At 41.0% G+C, this 20,833-nt stretch overlaps 3 protein-coding genes across 4 annotated transcripts; 2 read left to right on the top strand and 1 right to left on the bottom strand.

Annotated features, from left to right (window-relative positions):
• The first annotated feature begins 136 nt into the window (after positions 1-136).
• LOC309716286 (uncharacterized protein) lies at positions 137-8,733 on the top strand. Of its 2 annotated transcripts, none has more exons than XM_082550016.1 (10): positions 137-236; positions 1,453-1,514; positions 1,679-2,365; positions 2,686-3,324; positions 6,358-6,470; positions 6,593-6,704; positions 6,891-6,966; positions 7,849-7,920; positions 8,012-8,161; positions 8,263-8,733. In XM_082550016.1, exons 2-9 carry the CDS (start codon positions 1,474-1,476, stop codon positions 8,150-8,152), a joined length of 1,881 nt encoding a protein of 626 aa, XP_082406142.1. In that variant the 5' UTR covers positions 137-236; positions 1,453-1,473; the 3' UTR covers positions 8,153-8,161; positions 8,263-8,733. The 2 variants fall into 2 exon arrangements, with proteins under 2 accessions (XP_082406142.1, XP_082406141.1); XM_082550015.1 differs by having other exon boundaries at positions 1,679-2,395.
• A 272-nt stretch (positions 8,734-9,005) lies between these two features.
• Positions 9,006-14,092, top strand: LOC309716303 (uncharacterized protein). Its single transcript, XM_082550045.1, has 7 exons — positions 9,006-10,482; positions 10,888-10,910; positions 11,105-11,206; positions 11,581-11,684; positions 12,880-13,088; positions 13,273-13,336; positions 13,458-14,092. The coding sequence occupies exons 1-7, from the start codon at positions 10,340-10,342 to the stop codon at positions 13,494-13,496; spliced, it is 684 nt and encodes a 227-aa protein (XP_082406171.1). The 5' UTR covers positions 9,006-10,339; the 3' UTR covers positions 13,497-14,092.
• lipia (lipase, member Ia) lies at positions 13,910-20,673 on the bottom strand. Its single transcript, XM_082550026.1, has 11 exons — positions 20,435-20,673; positions 20,051-20,129; positions 18,498-18,868; positions 18,316-18,424; positions 17,496-17,597; positions 17,302-17,391; positions 17,056-17,220; positions 16,813-16,902; positions 15,576-15,684; positions 15,300-15,485; positions 13,910-15,180 (listed from the first exon to the last, which is right to left on the bottom strand). Exons 2-11 carry the CDS (start codon positions 20,106-20,108, stop codon positions 15,096-15,098), a joined length of 1,365 nt encoding a protein of 454 aa, XP_082406152.1. The 5' UTR covers positions 20,109-20,129; positions 20,435-20,673; the 3' UTR covers positions 13,910-15,095.
• Between the last annotated feature and the right edge of the window lie 160 nt (positions 20,674-20,833).

Genomic DNA, 20,833 nt, shown 5'->3' with positions numbered 1-20,833 from the left:
TTACTGACTTCTTGCGGTGGGTAGGATATCCTTCAGTTTATGCTATATTATTTAAACTAAAATGATTGCTACGATAGAGTCATGACACAGAAGGTGGCGCTAATGCGCCTTTACGCTTTTCGCTAACTGCCGAGTAAAATACAAGGAGAAGCAGTAGAAGAAGAAGAAGAAGGCCGTGAGACGACGAGTGCTGTGTCGTGCTCAACGTTCGTCTTTCACTCTTCCGTTGCGTTTAGGTAAGTACCTCTCGAAATGGCCGAATTGCACGCATTGGTGAACCTTTTGTTTTATTTTGTGTAACGTGTTGTTACTCCTATGAAAGGATTCGGGTGAATGTCATTTTGGAAGGTTAGCGTAGGGACGTTACCAACTAACGAAATATCCCAAGTAGCTAGCTATGCTCAGCTAACTTTGCAATTAGATGCGCTTTTAGTTTATTCTTTTTTTCAAAAAACAAACAAAAAAACCAAATGTTGACCTAGTCAAAACATTGAGGCGATGTACTCGGGCCTGGCGTGGGGTGGTTTTCACTCGTGCTTGTCTGGTGTTATTTTCACCAACAGCTGAAGCGAGCTGATGCCAAAAATGGAAGCACGGTCAGCTTTAGACGAAACTAAAACGGCGCCCACCATGGTAAACCCACCCACCCAGCCTATCTACGCGTACTGTTTTTAAGTTAGAATTTACGGTGATACAATCAAGCCTGTATCAATGGAGGTCACCTGGTTTTTGTCTTTTCGTAGCAAACTGTTTAGCCGTCGAGTTTAATTAGGGTCGCCACAATGAGCCAAGAGGCTCTGGTAAAAGGAGGTGTGGGAAATGTGGTCCTTTCATAGCGGTGTTATCGCAATTTCTTGCTCATTCTCACGACTGGGATGCTCTAAACATGAGGAATTGAGGCGAATATAAACATGTTCGTTAGAAACGACAAGCAGTCGGCGCTAAAAGAAAACCCTCTCCGTTTCCTGTCTCGCTCTTTTTTATTTTGCAGGGTTTTTATTTTATTTTATATATCTTCGTAACATCCTATTTAGTGTTTATTCCTTTAGAAAGTGTGATTCTAAGTTTTTGTGAAAACCTCTTTAGAAGCAAGTATGGACACTGCGCAGCCATCTTGGGTAGTTGTTTTGAAGGAATATGTAAATTGCAATTGATTTAAATGAAAACCGGACTTCAAGCCTAAAAAGGCAACTTGTCCCATTATAATTAAACTACATTTTTAACTGGAAGTAAATGGAACTATATATCTGTCAATCTTAGATGTTGCACATGTCTGCTTGTCTTTGTATTGGGGGGTAGTAGTAGTAGTAGTAGTAGTAGTAAAGTTACCTATTAAATCCCATCAAGTGCATAACCAAGATGTGGATGGCCGAGAAGTCAGGATAGGCCTCTTTGAGAGTCTAGCATTACATCTCATTAGGATCAATGATTTCAATTTCTTTTTGTCCATAGATTATTCACTGTCTGCCAAAGATGGTCCGAACGCATTTTGGACCACCACGCTTAAAGCCCAGGTAATGTCTTTCAGTTGTATCTAGTTGCATTAGCATCACCTGGTGTTATGTTCATCATAAAGTTTATAAGTTAATGACTTAACGTGAACTCTGGACTTCATTTTTAAAAATGATTTAAAGTGTTTGGTGGAACTTACCAGTTTTTGTTTCTTGTGTCCTGTTAGACCTTATGGAGATAGTCATGCTACTGGACACAATGAAGGCAATTACAACCCCAGTTCTAGAAGTCGAAGAGATGCCCAGGCCTACCCAGCAAAGCCTCCACTTAACTGGAGGGAATCCAGAGGTAGAGGACGACCCCCACCTGTCAGAAGAGTTCCTCTGATGGGAGAGCAAAGGGAGCCACGTTTTAATAACTGGAGGTCCCAAAATCAGGATTCCTTTCAACCGTACCATCCTAAAATGGAACCACACCATAGCCAGAGACGGCTGCCTCCATCTAGGCCAACCCGCTCCCCTCAAGTCCAGCATCAGTCATCATCTCATGGTCCTGCGCAAGGACATCATAGTCAGAGAGGTCCATCTTTTCATGGTCACCCCTCTGGTCACAGATCATCTTCCCCAAGGCATTTTCGTGGCCACCCAGCTGATAGGAGGCCAGGCTCTGCACCAGGCTACCAGGGATCTTTCAAAGGCCCCAAAAGGCAGTCAGGCTTTCCTCATCAGGAGCAGCGGAGTCGAGACCCTCGAGGGAATTACAGTCCAAGAGAAAGGCCCACTCAGGAACACTCGGGTCACAACGTGAAGCGCTGGCACGAGGCTGGATCATTCTCACATAATGGGCAACATGGGCCCTCGGGGTCACAGAGGAACCCCAGAGAGATGCATGCGAGAGGCTCGTGTACAGAGAGGTACAGCCGTGAAGCAGCAAGCCCAGCTGGGTAAAATTATTAAAGCAGAGGCCTGAAGGTGGCCAGTCCTCCCAGTCAAAGGGGCTGTAATGATTACTTCTACTATGTCCCAGCTCATAGTTATTAGAGGGGGTTAATGGGGGGACCTGTGTAAATGTGGTTATACCTGCCATTGAGGAGTATCACACCTGTAAATACTCTTTGAAAACGTACTCCTACCTGTTTACTTCTGTCATTTAAGAGTTAAGTTCCGTCTCCAACTTAAAATGGCAATGGATCTGTCATTATAATGATTTCTCTATTGTTTGATGGATATGCAGGTGGTCATCTGAGCAAGACTCCAGGCGCCAGCGTGGTCCCATGGAGAGGCAGGGTAGCCGATCCCACAGTAGAGAGAGGGCACAAGATGTGCCTCACCCACCTCCTTACAGATCCCCTTCATGGAAAGGAGGCCCATCACCTTCATCCTCCTACCACAGGGGCCCTCAGGAGAGGCAAATGGCAGGACCCCGCAAGAGGAGGATATCAGACATCAGCATGTCCTCCTCGGACGCAGCACTGGAGCATGGCAATGCAAAACAGATCCGGAGAGTGAGACCCCAACTGCTCAGCATTCCCAGGCCATTTGGTGGAAAACCCTTGTCTCTTAGGGATAGAAGTTTCCTGGTTAAGAGCCGACAAGTCAAAGCAGAGTCACTCATGAGGCTCAGAATACCCCCATATGTGCGACCGAGGTTTCGCCTGGGTGATTCTGCTTTACAAGGAAATGCCAGCTCTGTTCTTGCTCTCAGGAAGAAACGTTTCCAATTAAATGCAGTACCCCTGAGAAAAGTGGAGACAAGAAGGGGAAAACCCCCACAGTCACTCCCCAGAGAAGAAAGCAGTGCCAACAAGTCTTCCAGAGACTCTGATACAGGAAAAGAGCAGGTGGAGTCTCGTCGGTCCATGAACGCGCACAGGTACGGTATTTTCCTTGTTGCACTGTTCGCAGGGGCTTGATGATGATTAGGAGGTCAAGAATGTCTCTATGTGAAAGGGGGTCCCAACTGTGGAAAAAGGAGATGTCATGATGAGCTAAATGTGCAGCAGTGGTTCGGTTGATGAAAATCCACAAATGTTTTCACATACCACCACATATGTATCAGAGTATCTACCTGTCAAGTGGGATGGAGAGAAGTTTTATGCGTCTGTTACACAGGATCTAATTTAAATCTTCACCAAAAGATTTAATAACCCCCTTGATGAAGAGTTTGAGCTTTGCTGTCAAAGGATTCTTCTGTCAGCACTTGCTGACTTGATCTCAAAAGAAGTGCTCGTCAGCATATTCTGAAGCCCTTTTCATCCGCAAATTGATGTTAACAGCTCTCATGTAAAACAATATGTCGCTGTATGCAAAACAAGATAAATGATGGGCGTGAAGAGGACCGCATTTGGCATCGCCTAAACTGTAATTACATGCTTCACCTTAGTGGAAACATGGTGTTCAGAAGTGTGTTCACGAGAGATCCCGGTGAACAATATATAATACTAATATATATATATGAAGGAGAACAGGCGAATATACATACCACAGCAGTCGTGGTCATCGCGTTGTCAAGTTCTGATCTTGCACAGAGCTTCCTATCCAACCTCCCTGCTCCTAACTCGGCTCTCCAGATAAGGAAACACATTATGTCTATGCTCTATCAAGAAGCAGTTAAGCAGCCCACCATAACCTCAAAACAAATGGCGCAAATCAGAAGACGAGGTCACTGTGCTGCTGAAGGCTCCATTGGGCTGAAATTTTATCACAGCCTCCCGAAAATGGTGCGATTGTCACTAAGTACGGCGATTGTTGCCTTAAAATGCGTATTTCCTTGCAGAAAAAGAAATCTGAAAGCTTTACATTGTTTTATGACTAATTGCTGTTCAGGGTGTTAGGATATGAGACAGAAAAATCGTAAGACGAGGCAAGAAGAAAGCTGCACATACAGTCATAATTTCAAGACGGAGGATGATTGCAGAGACCAAAAAGCCAGTAAATCTCAAATAAACTGGGACACTGGTTAACATGGCTGCTGTTCATAGTAGCATTTATTTGCAGTGATTAATTAGCTAAGCCATAACCCTTAATTTGTTCCCTTCAAATAATCCAGTAAACAAACTAATGCTTGAATCTGGAAAACATAAAATATTTAAAACCAGAGACAAGGAATTGAGCAAAAATTTTAAAAACAACCAAAAAAGCCTCCGAAAATCTAGCACTTACCACAGTCGGGACTTTTTCTCCTTGAGCTTTCATCAGATGTGTACGTCCAGTATGCAGACACTGTGGAACTTCCAGGCATTTTAGCCACTCTGTGTCAGACAGAAGTGAAGCAAATTCATTTTCAGCAGAAGGACTGGATCAGCTTATCAGAATCAAATGGTTTGGACAAACGTAACCATGAAGCTCAGTGGTGCTACATCATTGCCAATCAGCACAATGAAGAGGAGCCAAACTGCTACTTGCACTTCATGCAGTGGATCTAAGCGCTGGAACTGTTGCTCTGCAGTCACCACAACTTCATAAGAAACGGTCTCATAGCACCCCATCTTTTCTGACATACCCCACATAACTATCATGTCAGTTCTGGAGAATTATTTGAAAATTTTCTAATGAAATGCATGAGGGATAATCACATCAACAAGTTAAATCAGCAACTGTAGAGCTACGCCATGGACAAATCACATCAGATCACCCTTCCTTATATGAAATGTCTTGATATGACACCTTAAATTTTTTGGAAAAAGCACTGAGATCACAAAGGTACGCAATATCAGTGAGGCCCATAGATGTGACACCAATGGATGCAAAAGAATGGAAAGATATTACAAGACTCCTCAATCCTAATGGGATACTAAAAGAGAACAGATACAAGATCAGCTTTCTCTTTGCATCTGCGTCACATCTTGTTATTTATTTTTATTTAAATCAGCGTGAACGTGAGCTGGACTATCAGGTTACCTGTCCCGTCTGATGTCTGACCCAAATCAAATAATAAATGTGTGGATCACAAGCCTCATGGACAGTAAAACATTTGAGCCATTTTACGAGGCAACTGCAACGAAAGTCTCTAACCCAAACTTGTGAATGCCAACCTGTAAAGACACTACCTTGTCAGTTTCAGGAACCAACCCCCCCCCCCAAACCAACATTCTCCGTCGAATATCCCTGATCTACCCAAATGTAAGTTTAAACTACAATGGAAGAGGAAAACTGAGTGCCATTGTAGCCCATCGATGGCAGAACTGGCAAACTGATCCCAGCCTTTTCTTCCAATATACCTAACATCCCTACATTTAAGAAGAGTATGATTGGATGGAAGCCTCCTTTGTTGGCACTAAAAAGCCTCAAGTCCTCTCTAAACCTGGACTTGTTTGTGAACAGACAACCTTTAGATCATCTCTTGAAACTAAGAAAAAAACAAGCTGTGCCTCTACCTTCAGAACTATAGATCACTTGGTGACTCCAATCTCACCTTTAAAGCATGGGGAAGCCCTTTGGATGATGAAAACTGAAGATGACTAAAGGAACAACATGGTGTGGTCTGATTATAAAGCCTTCAGAAATTCATTCTGACATTGGGGGGGGGGAAAATGCATTGCCTTCCTGCACTTGTGAAAGAGGGATGATAGAAGACTTGATCTGATCTCTTAACGTCGTCCAACATTTGGCTCCTCTGTCAATCACTGAGTAAATGAAGAGAGCACTGATTGATTCAGGGTACAAAAATAGGAGTAAAGGAGCATGGACATTCCATGGGTTTTTTGTAAGTACCCAAGCGATGCGTGGCTTTTTGAATTGTCAGCATACAAAACAGTTTTGTTCATTACTGGTTTAAATTGCATTACTTAAGAGCCGCCAGGCTTTCTTTTAGTTTGTACTAGAGGTCTGTTTTTATTCAGAGATTTCAAGTTATTTATGTTCAGAACTGGTGTTCTCAACACCACCTCTGTGACTTTCTCCTCAGATCTTCTCCCATAGAGAAACGTGATCTTGTCGTTTTGTCGCACTGGCCACCAGGACCGAGCTCCTCCAAGGACTGCTCGCCTCCAAAGGGCCGTAGCCCAAAGTCAAAGAGTGGTAAGTCAGGTTTTTGTGTACTTGTCTTATTTCTAATTTTTTATTTTAATTTTCATCTGATAATCTGTTGAAGGTGTCAACTGTTTTAAGTAGTGTCTTCAAATGTTTTTTGTTTGTTTTAGATCACAGTTCAGATGCCGATACCACACCAAACAGACGCCTCTCTAAGTCAAGTGATACCAGATCTTCTCCTGAAGACAGAAAACAGGAATATTTGGACAAGAGGGTCTTTAGGTACATTGGAAAGAACTATGCCAGTGTTCGAGGCGGTGTTCTTGCTTTACTGGGAGGTTCAGTCTTTTTCAAAGACTGCTGTAACAGCCTCATGCTCTTTTAGTTGTATGGGAAAAATGTATGATTTCACAGAAGCATAAAAATAAGGTATTCTTCAGGTTTCTGATGGCTATTTGTTTTTTGTAGGCCTGTTAATATGATGCATGACAGCTACAGACCTGGGAGACCCTTAAGGAAAGGACCCGGACCCGGACCCATGCAAGTGAGTGAAAGAAACAGTGCTGAAGAAAAGATCATCCATAAAGACAGACTGCTCTAAATGTACAGTAATAATCAGAAACTTGTGTAAAACAATGTCAGTCTGCATTAATAACTTAAAGTAATTATAATTAAATATATTTGCAAGATCAAATATGAAAGAAACTATATAGTCTGCATGTTAATGTAGATGTTTTCAGTGAAATCATAAAATTTAATGCTGGGCTATAAAACAGAGTACTTTATTAAAGGGAAAGAATGTCAGTGTTGAAAATTGTAGGCTTTTAAATTCAGACATGTCAGACATTACTTAAGGGTGTCGTTACGCCACCACAACAGCCAATCATAATGGACATGTTTCTGTTATCTGCAAAAGGACATGTGCTAAACCTGAAGCTAAGTATTCTTATCCAAATACTTGTATTGTAGAAAAAGTAAATGTGTGCGGTGACTTATAGAAAGCCTAAATGATGTTAGCTGCTGTTCTCAGATTTTCAAGACATGATTAATAATGCTAGATATTTAATTTGTTCTCAAATTTAAAACAAAAATCATAAGTTTCCCAATTTTCAAGGACATTTTATTTTAACATTTATTTTTGATAAGTTTAAGAGTTGGTGAATAGACTGGTTATTGCAGCTAGTAATGCAGACCGATTTCTCTTTTGTGATAAAAGTTTTGTCCATATCAACCAACTCTGACTATATTGAGCTTGCAGAGGTATGAAGATAAACTATTATTAACACTTTATAGCATCCTGACATTGAAACTAGTTTAAAAAAACAGCAGTAATGTTTTGGAAAATGTAAAACTAATTTGTATTGTGATTACAGTACAATCACACAAATGTTGTTTATACTCAGCTTTTACCATTGTGCTTTTACAGAGAACAAAGTTCACTGGTGGTCCACGGAGGATGGGCCCTGAACTGTCTGGGAATTTTAGAAGACCACTCATGGTAAGTAGAGAGATCATCTCTCTTGTTGGAAAAGAAGCATTCGTTCTTTAAAACGAATTCTTCATTACATGTTTGTTTGTTTTTGAAAAAGGAGAGCTTGGTGCCGCGTCCTTTCCCGAATCAGAGACCAGTGTTCAGAAAGAGTTACAGTATCGTGTCCAAATACCGTAACATGAGAGTGATGCGTCAGCGCGCACCGTACAACCGAGGACCCAACCAGCAACGGTGGTGATGACCACTAGTGAGTTGGGAAGCATCAGCGGCTTCAAGTTTGATACGTGCTTCAGATGCAACACGTAAGAAGATTCTAAAGATTTTTTTTTTTTTCTTTTTCTTGTATAGGTCCTATGTTCAGCTAACATGGATGGAGAAAAATTCTCATCAAGCTCTTTGCTGTCAGGGGGACTGCAGAAAGCTTCACTACAATCCCATCCTGCATCGTGAAAGCTTTTTATTCAATTTATTTTGGTGTTTTACTTTATTCTTTGTAAAAGTACTGCAGTATTTTGGTTGACATTGTCTGTAACATAGGCCATTGTATTATACAGCCCTGCTTTTTCCTCTCTTCAGATGATTTGGTAATTGCTGCTTGTGATTATGGGAGTCCTTGTTTGGGGTTTTTTGTTTGTTTTTTAATACCAACAGCGTCACATTTCAGATTTAAGTACAAAAACAAAATCTCTTTAGTATCTGACTTTTACTGTCCATAAAGACCCACGATAAGATGTCTTTGATTAGAAAACCGTCTCAGTGGACACTTGGGTACTACTTGTAAAATGTGTTTAAACACTTTCAATAAAATGAGATTAAGCACTCAGTCTCAGCCTTTTTCCCAAACAACATTAACAGTGTACAACATTTAAAAATAATACAATGATTTTCATACTGTGTAACCCTTTAATGAGTGCAAAGACCTCGGTGGATACAGGTTTTGGGAATCGATGCCACAAATGTTTAAATCAGATGCTGTAGATTTCCTGTTTTTGTTTGTTTTGTTTTTTTTCCTCCAGTTTCCTACAAAAATACAGACTATCCTGTAATTATACATTTAGAAAATAAGTGGGGTTTTTTCTTGTATTAGTCCTTTATTTATCTAGGTAAAAAATCTGATATTAAAAAACTGATTTCCAAGAGAGACCTGGCAACAAAAGTCAAAATACACGTACCACATAAGTATATAACATTTAAAACATACAATATCCCGTACAAACGTAAAGAATACACAATAACAGAACAAATTAAGAGCAACATTAAAAACAATCACACTGAGTAAAAGTTATTTTCTCTGAGGTTTATTTTAGTAATTCACAGAAAGTGTTCTTGTACCTTGGTGAAGTTTGAGTGGCAATGGGGGTTGGGGGTCTTTATTGATAGGAAAAGCTAATGAAAATACAGTAAAAAGTTCAAAATCTTCACATTTCCTAAAGCTGTACATTTGATAGGCTTTATTTTCACTTAAAATGTTAATGTAAATGGTTAAATATTACTGATATTAGCTGCTAAATATTGTACATCTTTTAAAGTTGGGGCACTGTGAAATTAGTCATTAGGCATTATGACAAATGCCATGTCCTGAAGCAGTTTTTTCCACCTCAGAACAATTTTCATACTAATTTTTCCAGAGGTCCATCAGATCTAGAGAAAGCCATGTGTGCCTTTGTTAACCTTAGACTACAGCATTGTAAACAACTAGTGAATCATCTCTTACAACTATTCTAAAAATGCTGCAGCCAGACTACTAACTGCAACAAAAAAACCCGAGATCACATTACTCCAGTGTTAGCAGTCCTGGACCGGCTCCGTCCCTTACAAAGTAAAGTGATAGTACTTGTGTTTCAAGCTTTAAATGGTCTTGGTAGAAATGCATATGTACATATACTCCCTCAAGATTCTAACCTAATCATTCCTGACCCATCCTACAGCTGAAAGGTATACAAAAAGGGGGTCCTGGCTTTCACCTTGTGGCACTGACACTTTGGAATGACCTCCAAAGTGACCCCAGACAGCTCGATGCTTGCCTGAGGTCACTTTTTAAACCTAAGCTGAAGAAATATCTTTTTCTTCAAGCATTCGACAACAGCTGATCTCTGGAGCTGTGACAGGAGGACAGTCTGTTGTTGTGTTATGCGAGTTGTGTGAATGTGTGTAGAGGGAGTTTGGAAACTCTTCTGTTTCCTCTTTCTTTTTTTTTACTCACCGTTTTACTAACTCATTCACAAGAATGTCCTTTTATGAAGACATTATTGCAAACCTTACGTGGATATGCCTCTCTAGCGTTTTGAAACGACTGTTTTGAAACAGCTTGTGAGAATTAAACTGAAGTCGTCAACCTTCTAGATTTTTTGTTTTTTTGCATCGTTTGTGCGTTTAAACAACTGTCAGCCGTCAGTCTGTGACGCCGCTGATATTTGGGAGCAGAATGGGGGGGCTCTGCTCTAAACTTAGACCGGACAGCACCACTCTTCATCGCAGCATACTCTGCAGACCACTGTGGATTACAATGGGTGGTGTCGAGTTACCGCAGATGCTGCTTTATCTCAGCGGCGAAGCTGGAAAAACAAGGTGAGCGTGCGCTCCGGATCGTGGCTTTAACTGACAATAATCTGGTAATTGGTTTAGTACGTTTACTAATCTGTCACTGTGCTCCCTACTCTGCACTGGCTCCAGCATGTGTTGCCCATTAGTTCACTGCTGTGGCATGAGAGAAACAGCTGCCTCTGCTCTTACACATTTAGTCTCTCTCTCACACTCACTGATAAAGAAATACTTCTGCTGCTGGGCTGATTCATGACAAAGAGCACAGATCTTTTAAAGAAGCAGCACGGTGTGAGACTGCACTGAGCTGACAGGTTTCTGTTGATTTGTGTCCCACTGACTTGCTCCCATTTGTCATTTGTAGATGTAGACTTAAGGGCACTGCAGGGTTTTTCTGTCTTTCACTGTATTCTTCTCTGTCACGATGGGCAGCTATAGTTCAGCCCTCATTCCCGGTAAGCCTTGCAACTATTGTTTGTTACATATATTGAAATGCTACTGTGCTCGGATGCTGCATGTCTGAGGCAGAATGTTAATCTAGACTTTGAAAATGTGCAAAAGAAGGAGCGAGATGTCTAAGAATGACCATTCAGTGACTTCCAAGCTCTGTGAGGTGTGTTTTAACATGTAATCTCCATTTCTCTCAAAGACACTGAGGAGTTTGTGTCAGTTGTGTCTATCACGGAGAAGCTGAATGCGCACGCAGCTCATGCTGTAGATGAGAGGTTACAGTCAGAGCTTCGGACTCTGGGAAGTATACATTTTTAATGAAAGCCATCTACAAGCCAAGCCATTCCATTTCTTAATCGTCCAGTTTGTTTATAGCTTGGTGCTGTGTTTGAAAAGAGTGTGTGGTGTGGTCTGCTTGTGTCACTCTGTCCTTGGGATAAATTTAACTTTTCTGAGCTGCCCCATACACACACAGAGAGACAAGTAGAGACGCAGAAGATATCTACTTTGACTCCTTACTTAAAACAAAGTTAAAAGGTACTTGCCCTGTAGTGAATCGGTCCCCTTTTTGAAAATCATCTTCTGGGACTAAGAAACACCAAAAGCTAGAACGACATGTCACCATTTAATGTATTTTACTCATCAGACGTCTCAAACTAGACTTTATTTTACAGGTAACACTCATGATGGAGGAGGAACGAAAGAAAACCCAGAGTGAAGTAAAGAATTCGCTGCCAGAAGGAACTCAACAAACAACTCAGAATGGATCCATCCCGCCTGTAAGTGCACTGCTCAAAAACTGAATGAAATTAACACTTTTTAATCAGAGCATAGCATCAAGATAATTAAACTTCTAGAATATTGACCAGAGGGAGGTTGTTAATCAGTTTCAGCTGTTTTGCTGTTAATAAAATTAACAACAGGTGCACTGAGGGCCAACAATGAGACACCGGGAATGGTTTTACATGGTGGAGGACACTGACATTTTTCCTGAGTGTTTTTTCACTAGTTTTGCATTTGCCTAGGGTCACTGTCACTACCAGTAGCATGAGACGACACCTGGACACTACATAGGTTGCACAGGTAGTCTAACTGCTCCAGGAAAGCACATCAAACAGGCAGTTACTCCTGGAAAGGAGCATAGAAGGTCCTTAACCTTCTGATCATCTGTGCAAAGAGGAACAGGATGAGCACTGCCAGCGCTACAACATGACCTCCAGCAGGCCACTGGTGTGAATGTCTCTGAGCAAACAATTAAACTGATTCATGAGGCTGGCCTGAGGGCCCAACGTCCTCCATGGAGCCAACTGGTATTTGCCTTAGAATACCACAATTGGCAGGTCCATCGCTGACCCCTTGTGCTTTTCACAGATGAGAGCAGGCTCACCCTGAGTGTGAGAAAGACGTGAAAGGGCCTGGAGAAGCTGTGGAGAATGCTATTCTGCCTGTAGTTTAACATGACTGGTTTGGTGGTGGGTCAAGGAGGCCTGGGGAGGCATATCCATGGAGGGGCACACAGACCTCTTCAGGCTAAAAGGCAGTACCCTGACAGCCGTTAGTTATCAAGTCCTTGGATTGTCAGACCCTATGTTGGTGCAGTGTTCCTGTGGGTTCCTCGTGGTGTTTCACAATGTGTTGAGAAAATGCAGACAGTTCCTCCTCCAGGGAAGATCCCACAGCACACCACACTTTGATGGGTGATGAGTGTCTTTGAATTCGGCCCTTTGTAGGTTGATCATTTTTATTTCTATTTCACAATGTGGCATCATCATTCATCATGCAGTCTTTATCAGTAGAAATATCAGCACAGTTTTTTCCCTCCCATTGAGATCTGATGTGTTTTCAAAGTGTTCCTTTCATTTTTATTTATTTTTTCGAGCAGTGTATAAAATAAAATGCTAAAGGTCGTACAATCCACAGCTGTTAAACTGCAGTAAATGACAACTTCTTATATTTCTTTTGTGTTTTCCACAGGCATTAGAAACCAAAACTATGCCCACAGAGTCTTTCTCCTCTCTCCTGCCAAAGGCTATCTCTGCTGTGCTGCACCCAGCTCCGCCTGCAGGCATCAACTCACAGCCCAGCAGAAATCCAGAAGGGCACGCCTCGCCAAACCTGGAACAACTGCAGACAGAGCTGAGAGACCTGAAGGGCCAGTTTGAACAGATGAAGACTCAGCACAAGTATGGCTGTCTTTCCCTAATTGCACATTAGCTATAAGTTGTAGACATCTGCACAGTTTTCTGTTTACCTGCTCATCCTCACTCTGGAGGGCATTTGACACTCCCAGCCCAGCATCAGTACCAACCAACTGTAGTTTCAGTCAGGTTTTTGCTGTGCTAATTTAACAACATTGTGTTATTCCAGCAAAGAAATCAAACTGCTGATGAATGAGCTGGATGAGGAGAAAAGGATTCGCTTAACGTTACAGGTAAAGTGGCCGAGGATAATAAAATTTAGTAACATCGTATTTCAATGGGCGTAAACACTTCAAGGTGGGAAGATTTATCATGATTTGATTTTTTTCAAAATCCAATTTTTTTCCGTTTTAGATGGAAATTCAGCGAATGAAGAAGCACATGTCTAAATGAGCAAAGACGACTATTCTTTCATCAGATTTCTGATTTACCGTTTCTTTTTGGACTGCTGAGTGGGCTGACCCAGAGGGCTTAATATTTTTACTGAGTCACTGGTGAAAGTGCAAAGATGGAAGCAGACATAAAGACGGAGGCTGCAGCAAACTGTCCTTTCCTTCTGGAGATGACCGGCGCAGTTACACATCAAACATCTTGTTTTTTTCTCGTCACGTCACCAAAGGCATTCATAAACATTCTTACCGGGGAACTGTAATCTCACATTTTGAGTTTTCCAGGAGATTTCACTCATCACCGTCCATTAAGACAATGATTGGTGGCAATATGTACTACGGCATAATTGAACTGCATTTTTATCCATTGTGACAGTGACTCAGAGAGAGAGAAGGATGAGAAATGACAAGCAGCAGTTCATTTACAGAGACTCAAGAGTTTGTTTATAATAATGTAATATGGATGAGCACACAGATTTTAGGCTTGTAAAAAGAAAAAAAAATAGCACTTGTTTTCTTTCTGATTGCACAAAGAATGTAAATTTACTGGGTGCTGATGTGCATTGTGTGTTTATTAAAAATAAATATAGTTACTACTGATATATGTATGTTGAAAATTTATATTGGCATAAAAAAGTAAACAGAAATAAAAGCAAAGACAAGCAACAAAAAACAAAAACAAAAGGCCTAAAGGGAATAAAATCTATCAGTCGTACATTATGTGTTCGACAGGGGCTGTCAACGTTAACGGGTTAACACAATTAACACAATTAAAAAAATTTGGTAAATGGCCTGCATTTGTATAGCGCTTTACGCAGTCCCTAAGGACCCCAAAGCGCTTTACACTACATTCAGTCATTCACCCATTCACACACACATTCACACACTGGCAATGGCAAGCTACATTGTAGCCACAGCTGCCCTGGGGCGCACTGACAGAGGCGAGGCTGCCGGACACTGGCGCCACCGGGCCCTCTGACCACCACCAGTAGGCAAACATGGGGTTAGTATCTTGCCCAGCCAGGAGGCAGCCTGGGATCGAACCACCGGCCTCCTGATTAGTGGCTGACCTGCTCTGCCACCTGAGCTACACCCATTTTAACGCAATTCACCCATCTGGAGCGTTAATCGCGTTAATCGTGACGCCACGTTAACGTTGACAGCCCTACTTTTCTATCAAAAAAGGTAAATATGTTAGTATTTTTTCACTCATTTGTGACAGATAATCTGTCTAATTCACATTACTGGTCTAGTCATCCATCTTCCACTTATCCAGTTCAGAGGTGCAGGGGGCCAACCAGTCTATCGCATTAACAACAGGGACGGACAACAGTCCACACTCAAAGTTACACCGACAGCCAACTTAGACTCAATCACCAGTTAACCCAACCCCCAAATAACTGTGGGACAGTGCAAACTGCACATAAAAGTCCCAGCGAGCCAGTTGGCTCAAACATAGACCTTCTTACTGTGAGGCAACATTGTGTTATTTTGTTTTGTTTTAGCAGTGCTGGTCTTTTCATGAACAATTCTGGAAGAACTGTAGAATCAGCCGAATCTCTCTCCATACATGCAGTGAAATGTTATGCAATTTTTCTCCCCTTTAGAAGTTGGATTCTTCACAGGGAATTGGCCTGAAGGTGACCTCTTTGTTCTCCTCGAGAAGGACGTCATATCGACACAGAGGCCTGTGAGGGGAAAAACCAGACACGTCGGTAAATCTACAGCTGGGAGATATAAGAAGTGCTTCAACAAAGAAACCAGCTGATGCTGCGTGTCATTTCTTAAAGGTAAAATTTTAGCATACCCCTGTGCTTTATTCCCTTTAGGTTCCAGGTTTTTGAGACGGATTCGGAGAATTCTGAGCTTACGTTTGGGCTGCAATACATTCCCAGTGGAGAATTTAACAGACACCTTTTCCACCCACTGAATGTCTTTGTCAAACGCAGCCAACAGCTCGGTGTCTGTGAACTTCTTGAAATTTAAGGATTTACTAATATGAGGGGGAAAAATACATTAGTTAGAGAAGGTAGTAACATGGAGATAAAGACAAATCTTGGCTATATATGCAGAGGAGACTTACTGGTCAATGGTTGCCTGTGCTTGTTTACCATTGCCATGAAGTTTAACAGTCAAGTATCCCCACTGCACATCCTTGTTCCATATCACCACATCTATCCTGTAGTTTGTCACTGAGCAAAGACATGACATTTTTTAATTCAAGTCTTTTGTTTTGAACTATAAAACACACTTAACCTGTCTTGCTTCTCTGGCTCATTCCCCATTTCAAGGGTTATAAACATAACTGTTCATTTAGATTTTTTATAAAAAAATAAATAAACAAATAAATTCCTCATGGAATAGAATCAACAAGGTGCTGGAAACATTCCTCTGAGATTTTGGTCCGCATTAACATCACAGCAAAACACAGTTACAGCAGATTTGTCAACTGCACATTAAGGATATAAAACTTTCGTTCCACCACATCCCAAAGGTGCTTTGTTGGATTGAGATCTGGTGACTGTGGAGGCCCTTTGAGAAGAGTGGACTAAATGTCATGCTCAAGAAACCAGTTTGTGATGATTTGAGCTTTTTGACACAGCGTGTTATCTTGCTGGAAGCAGTGGTCATAAAGGGATGGACATGGTCAGCAACAATAATCAGGTAGACTGTGACACTCAAACGATGCTTAGTTCATAATATGGGCTCCAAAGTGTGCCAAGAAGATATCCCACACACCATTACACCAGCACAATCTGGGATATCTCAAAAATAAGGCAGGAAAGATCAATATTATCATGTTGTTTATGCCAAATCTCACAGCAGACAACGACACTCCTGAGACCTGGTAATGTGTTTCCAATCTTCATTTGTCTAATTTTGGTGGACCTGTGCACACTTTAAACACAGTTCCCTTTTCTTAGCTGATAGGAGCAAGACTTTCTGATTCTGTTGCTGTGGCCCATTTGGTCTGACATGTTGCGAATTCAGAGATGCTTTTCTGCATACCTTTATTCGTTAAGAGTGGTTACTGTTGCTTTCCTAACAGCTCAAATCAGCCTGGTCATTCTACTCTGACCTCTGGCAAATGTAATAAATGCACCGAGATGCTGTCATGTGATTGACTAATTAAATATTTGCTTTAATAACAAGTTGAACAGGTGTACCTAATAAAGTGGCACATTAAAATGTGTTAAACCATTGAGAAAAGTATAGTTCTACCACTAGGTGGCAGTGCAGGCTGACAATCAGATTGTATGCTGTATTGAAATTAAGGATTTTTTTTATAGCTTACTGATCATTAGTAAACTGTTACTCACTGCAGTATGGAGATTTTTCGTTTGTTCTGAAGTAGGCCTTTGTTTGGTTCTGTTCCAGCAGGATGTCTTTCCATTTTATGACGTCATAACCTGGGTTAGGTTAAAACACCTGTGTCAGTGCTGAATAATACACTGTAAAATCTAAAGAAATAAAATACAAACTGGCAAAATGTGCATATTTGGATTTTCGTAACTGCCTGTTAGTTGACAGAAAATTTAATCTGTGTGTTTTTCATCACCAACCTAAAATAGGACATCCAGCATTACCAAACTGACTGCAGGTTAAGCATTTGCCATCCAGAAAGTCTTTATAGGACGAGCAGGGGTAGGTCCTGCTGGTACATGTGGCATTTATAGAGTCAATGAAGAGGAACACCGATCTCCGGTGGTCACATTTAAGATACTGTCCTTTTCAGGGATGAGAAAGTAAATTGTTAACATAAAGTTCAGTTCTTTATACCAAAAGTTTCTTAAACTTACTGATCTTACCTGAGAAAATAGTCTTTGGGCAGCCGGGTTGGTCTGCTCCTCCATTGGCGTAGAAATCAATGTGACCTAAAGGTTCCCTGAAACCCAGCACTGTAATATAACAATAACAAATTGACACATATACACAACGTGTATGCCTGTTTTGTGTAAAGAAAAGAAATTCTTCATAATAATAAATAAGGTGATTGACTGACAATCCATGTCTGTGTGCAAGGCATCCACAAACTGCGCATCTGAAGAGTCCAGTCGGTCCTCTGGGTTTTTGCCTTTGAACCCTGGCCCAGCAGGATCCAGTGCTGCAAACATCACAGTAGAAAACATCAGTCGAAAACAGAATGTTGACCTCACTTAAATATTCCGACAACACCTAGGACGAGCGCTTATCCCAGCTGACCTTCATAGCTGTCTCCTTTTCTCATTTTTTTCTACGTATCTTTTTTTTCATGTGACAGTTTTTCCCTGCTGTTTTAAACCAGATATTCTCAGTGAGCCTCCAGAGAATTAGCGTGATCTTTGAACGTCATCTCTCCTCAGGGAATTTTACCAAAACTGTGCCGCTTTTTTCATGGCGACTCCAACCCAGGCAAAACCCGAAGCACGGTATGTTCCTTTGAGTCCACAACTCAACCATGACAAATAACACATTGTTCATACACTCTGCAACTTTTATTAAACCCTTCAGCACCAGTGGCTTTATCTCCTTTTGCTATTAGTGACTTCTAAAGTTGGAAATCTAGGAATTAAAAGCTCAGTCAAGAGCCACTACAAAATGTCACCCTTAAGCACGTCAGCTTCCAAACGTCATGCAAACTTCTCAATGGGACAAGTTCTTAAGAAGTTTTCTTCTCCTTTAGATTGAGTCAAATAAGATTGTTCTTAAGACCTGAAACATAAATTAGGCTCGCTTTACTATTGGCCTGTTTTAGAGGGATTTAAAACAAGTAAAAATACCACTTCAGGTTTTAATTCTATATCAGGAAGTGGAAGTGACGTCAATGTAAGTGCCACTCTTACCTGTTATTCTTCCAATTTCTCCCTTCAAGTTAGCGCCCGTAAAGCCTGATATGTGAGCTCCTAGACTGACACCAATCATGTGGATGGAGCTCAGATCGGCTCCGTGCTCCTGAAAAAATATCAGTTTTAGAATCGCTAGACACTACACACTCTGACATTTGAAATCAGACAACTTGCCATACCTGCAACATATTAATCAAAGCTGTGATGTTGGATGCTACTTTGCGTGTGTTCTTCACTGCTTCCCAATATTTCAGAGTCGCAGCACCGTAGTTCCAGTCTACCACTATAACGTTTATGTCTCTCCTGACCAGCAGACGCTCAGTGAGCTTATCGAGCCATTCCGGTGGAGATCCAGTGGGCCGATACCCATGAATGATGAAGGTGGTCGGTTTTGACGCATTAAATTGGGGGTAGGCAGACAGGTCGGTGTGGGACATAAGGGTACCACATGTCCCATTTAATCTAGTGTATAGCAACAACCGAACTTTGAGGCTGGTACCAATGATTGAGTGACCAAGATTCAGATCGGTAAATTCATCGCATTTCTCAGCTGGTGAGAGATAAAAAACAAAACAAGACAGATGCATTCAGGTAAATAAGATATTATGTAATTGATCTCTGCAGACATTGCATGGGAAAGATTGCACAACATCTAAATACTATACGTCTAAACTTTGCGCCATCTTGAGAGGCATGTGTCATATATATATATATATATATATATATATATATATATATATATATATATATATACTGAGTCAATGAATTGGACATCTCCAATTCATTGACTCAGTGTTGGAGCCTTTTGGAGGAGTTACTTGTTAAATACTGCTGCTTGCTTCATTGTGAATTCTACAAATGATTTAAAACAGGGCAGAACCCCAAAATCAAGGCCTCAAACCTGACATCACAGTGACTACTTCCATTCCTCATATCCAGTGTGTGTCTCATGTAATTTGTGGGACCTTTATGGATCTGACCAGCATAGATATTGTTGCTGTTGTAGATCTTGTCTTTTAATACTGCATTTTTAACGGGTTTTGAATTTGTATCGCTGCTACCTTGGCCACATGTTTCTCATAAGAGATTTAACATCAGTGTGACTAAAGCATGCAAACCATTTTTTTGTGATCACTTAGTGCCGAAAGCGTGTTTGTATAATATCTCAAACCAACATTGTGCTGATGTCATCTTGTGACATCAGTACTACTGGTTTCAGTGTGTAGTTCATTGTTCCTCATTACAAGTTTTCATGTCGCACTGACTCACTGAAACTTACTGCACCCAAGCTCAGGACACACCTCTGTACATATAACTATCTACTGCTAAGCAAATGCATATTTTAGACACGGACTTTGTAAGAACTTGAAATGATATCTAGATTATTCGATTGTTTAAAGATTTTATCACTGACAAGATGGTTATTTACTAAGATGAAAAGAAAAGTACAGAAATGTGTTTTTCAGTAACAGTTGCACATCAGCAGTGACTCCACTTACAGTCAAATTAGAAGAGGACCCTTAACTAATTCCAAGAAACAGCATTTCCTCAAATGCTGCTTGACTGAAAACTTGTGATACATTTTTGTCATATGTTTTGTGACCACAGCTGTACGTGTGTGCAAACACTGTACACACACACACACACACACACACACACACACACACACACACACACACACACCGCTGATATGTAAAGAAAGCCATTTACATTTTCATGATTTGTTTCCTACCTTTGCATATTTGAACAGTAACCAGCAGAAAGGTTATCAGATACTGCCACAGGAGCATGCTTTACACGGGCACTTTAAACTGAAATAGATTAATCAGTCTAGATCAGACTATTACATAAAAAGACATTTCAAACATTATCCTGTTCATAATATAACCACACAAACAAAACAGACGGTTCTCTTTCTCGAATACTTTACACTGTATCCTTAATTGGTTACTCATCTACCAAACAGGAGTCAGAAAAGAGCAGAAAAATATGTGTTTGCTCCTTGAACACCCTGAGACTGGTGATTTATAGAGCACGCCTTTTGTATAGTACAGGTTCTGCCTTTCTCCAAAGAATGTAAGAATATGAAATGTTTTTATTGTAATCAGAGTCTTACCTTCAATGCAGGGTAACGTGGTGTGTCAAAGCTCCTGAATGTTAGGTTATCCTGCGTTTGTACCTCCACATATTTGGAGGCCTTCAGTTCAGGAAGTGAGAGGAACAGCACAGCAATGCTCCCGCCCAGCATGCTTTCGCATAGATAACCACACCCCCTTACCCCAGGTCATTGTGTTCACAGGTGAGAAATTTCTATGAAATCGCTCCCCCTTCCTGTGTGATCACACCGGTTATGCTTGTTGCTGACTGAGATTATTCTGATCTGGAACCAAAAATCTAGCATTTGTTTTTCAAAGTGCTGCGATTTATCAGGGAGGAATAACAATGAAAGTGAAACATGTTCAAGGGATTTTCCATAAGTCACTTCTGGAAAACCAAGGCCAGTTGTTCATTATGA

The sequence above is a fragment of the Aulonocara stuartgranti genome, assembly GCF_965226115.1.
Source record: "Aulonocara stuartgranti genome assembly, chromosome: 10".
Taxonomy (NCBI): Eukaryota; Metazoa; Chordata; class Actinopteri; order Cichliformes; family Cichlidae; genus Aulonocara; species Aulonocara stuartgranti.
The sequence above is the reverse complement of the archived record's forward strand: the minus strand, read 5'-3'. Positions and strand labels throughout refer to the sequence as shown.

Coding starts and splice junctions, on each gene's coding strand:
- LOC309716286 (XM_082550015.1), top strand. CDS start 1,474: ATGGTCCGAACGCATTTTGGACCACCACGCTTAAAGCCCAG. Junction 1,515..1,678: donor CCACCACGCTTAAAGCCCAG/GTAATGTCTTTC, acceptor GTGTCCTGTTAG/ACCTTATGGAGATAGTCATG. Junction 7,921..8,011: donor ATTTTAGAAGACCACTCATG/GTAAGTAGAGAG, acceptor TTTTTGAAAAAG/GAGAGCTTGGTGCCGCGTCC.
- LOC309716303 (XM_082550045.1), top strand. CDS start 10,340: ATGGGGGGGCTCTGCTCTAAACTTAGACCGGACAGCACCACTCTTCAT. Junction 10,911..11,104: donor TAGTTCAGCCCTCATTCCCG/GTAAGCCTTGCA, acceptor TTTCTCTCAAAG/ACACTGAGGAGTTTGTGTCA. Junction 13,337..13,457: donor GGATTCGCTTAACGTTACAG/GTAAAGTGGCCG, acceptor TTTCCGTTTTAG/ATGGAAATTCAGCGAATGAA.
- lipia (XM_082550026.1), bottom strand. CDS start 20,108: ATGCTCCTGTGGCAGTATCTGATAACCTTTCTGCTGGTTACTGTTCAA. Junction 18,869..20,050: donor TACTGTTCAAATATGCAAAG/GTAGGAAACAAA, acceptor ATCTCTCACCAG/CTGAGAAATGCGATGAATTT. Junction 15,486..15,575: donor GCACAGGCAACCATTGACCA/GTAAGTCTCCTC, acceptor CCCTCATATTAG/TAAATCCTTAAATTTCAAGA.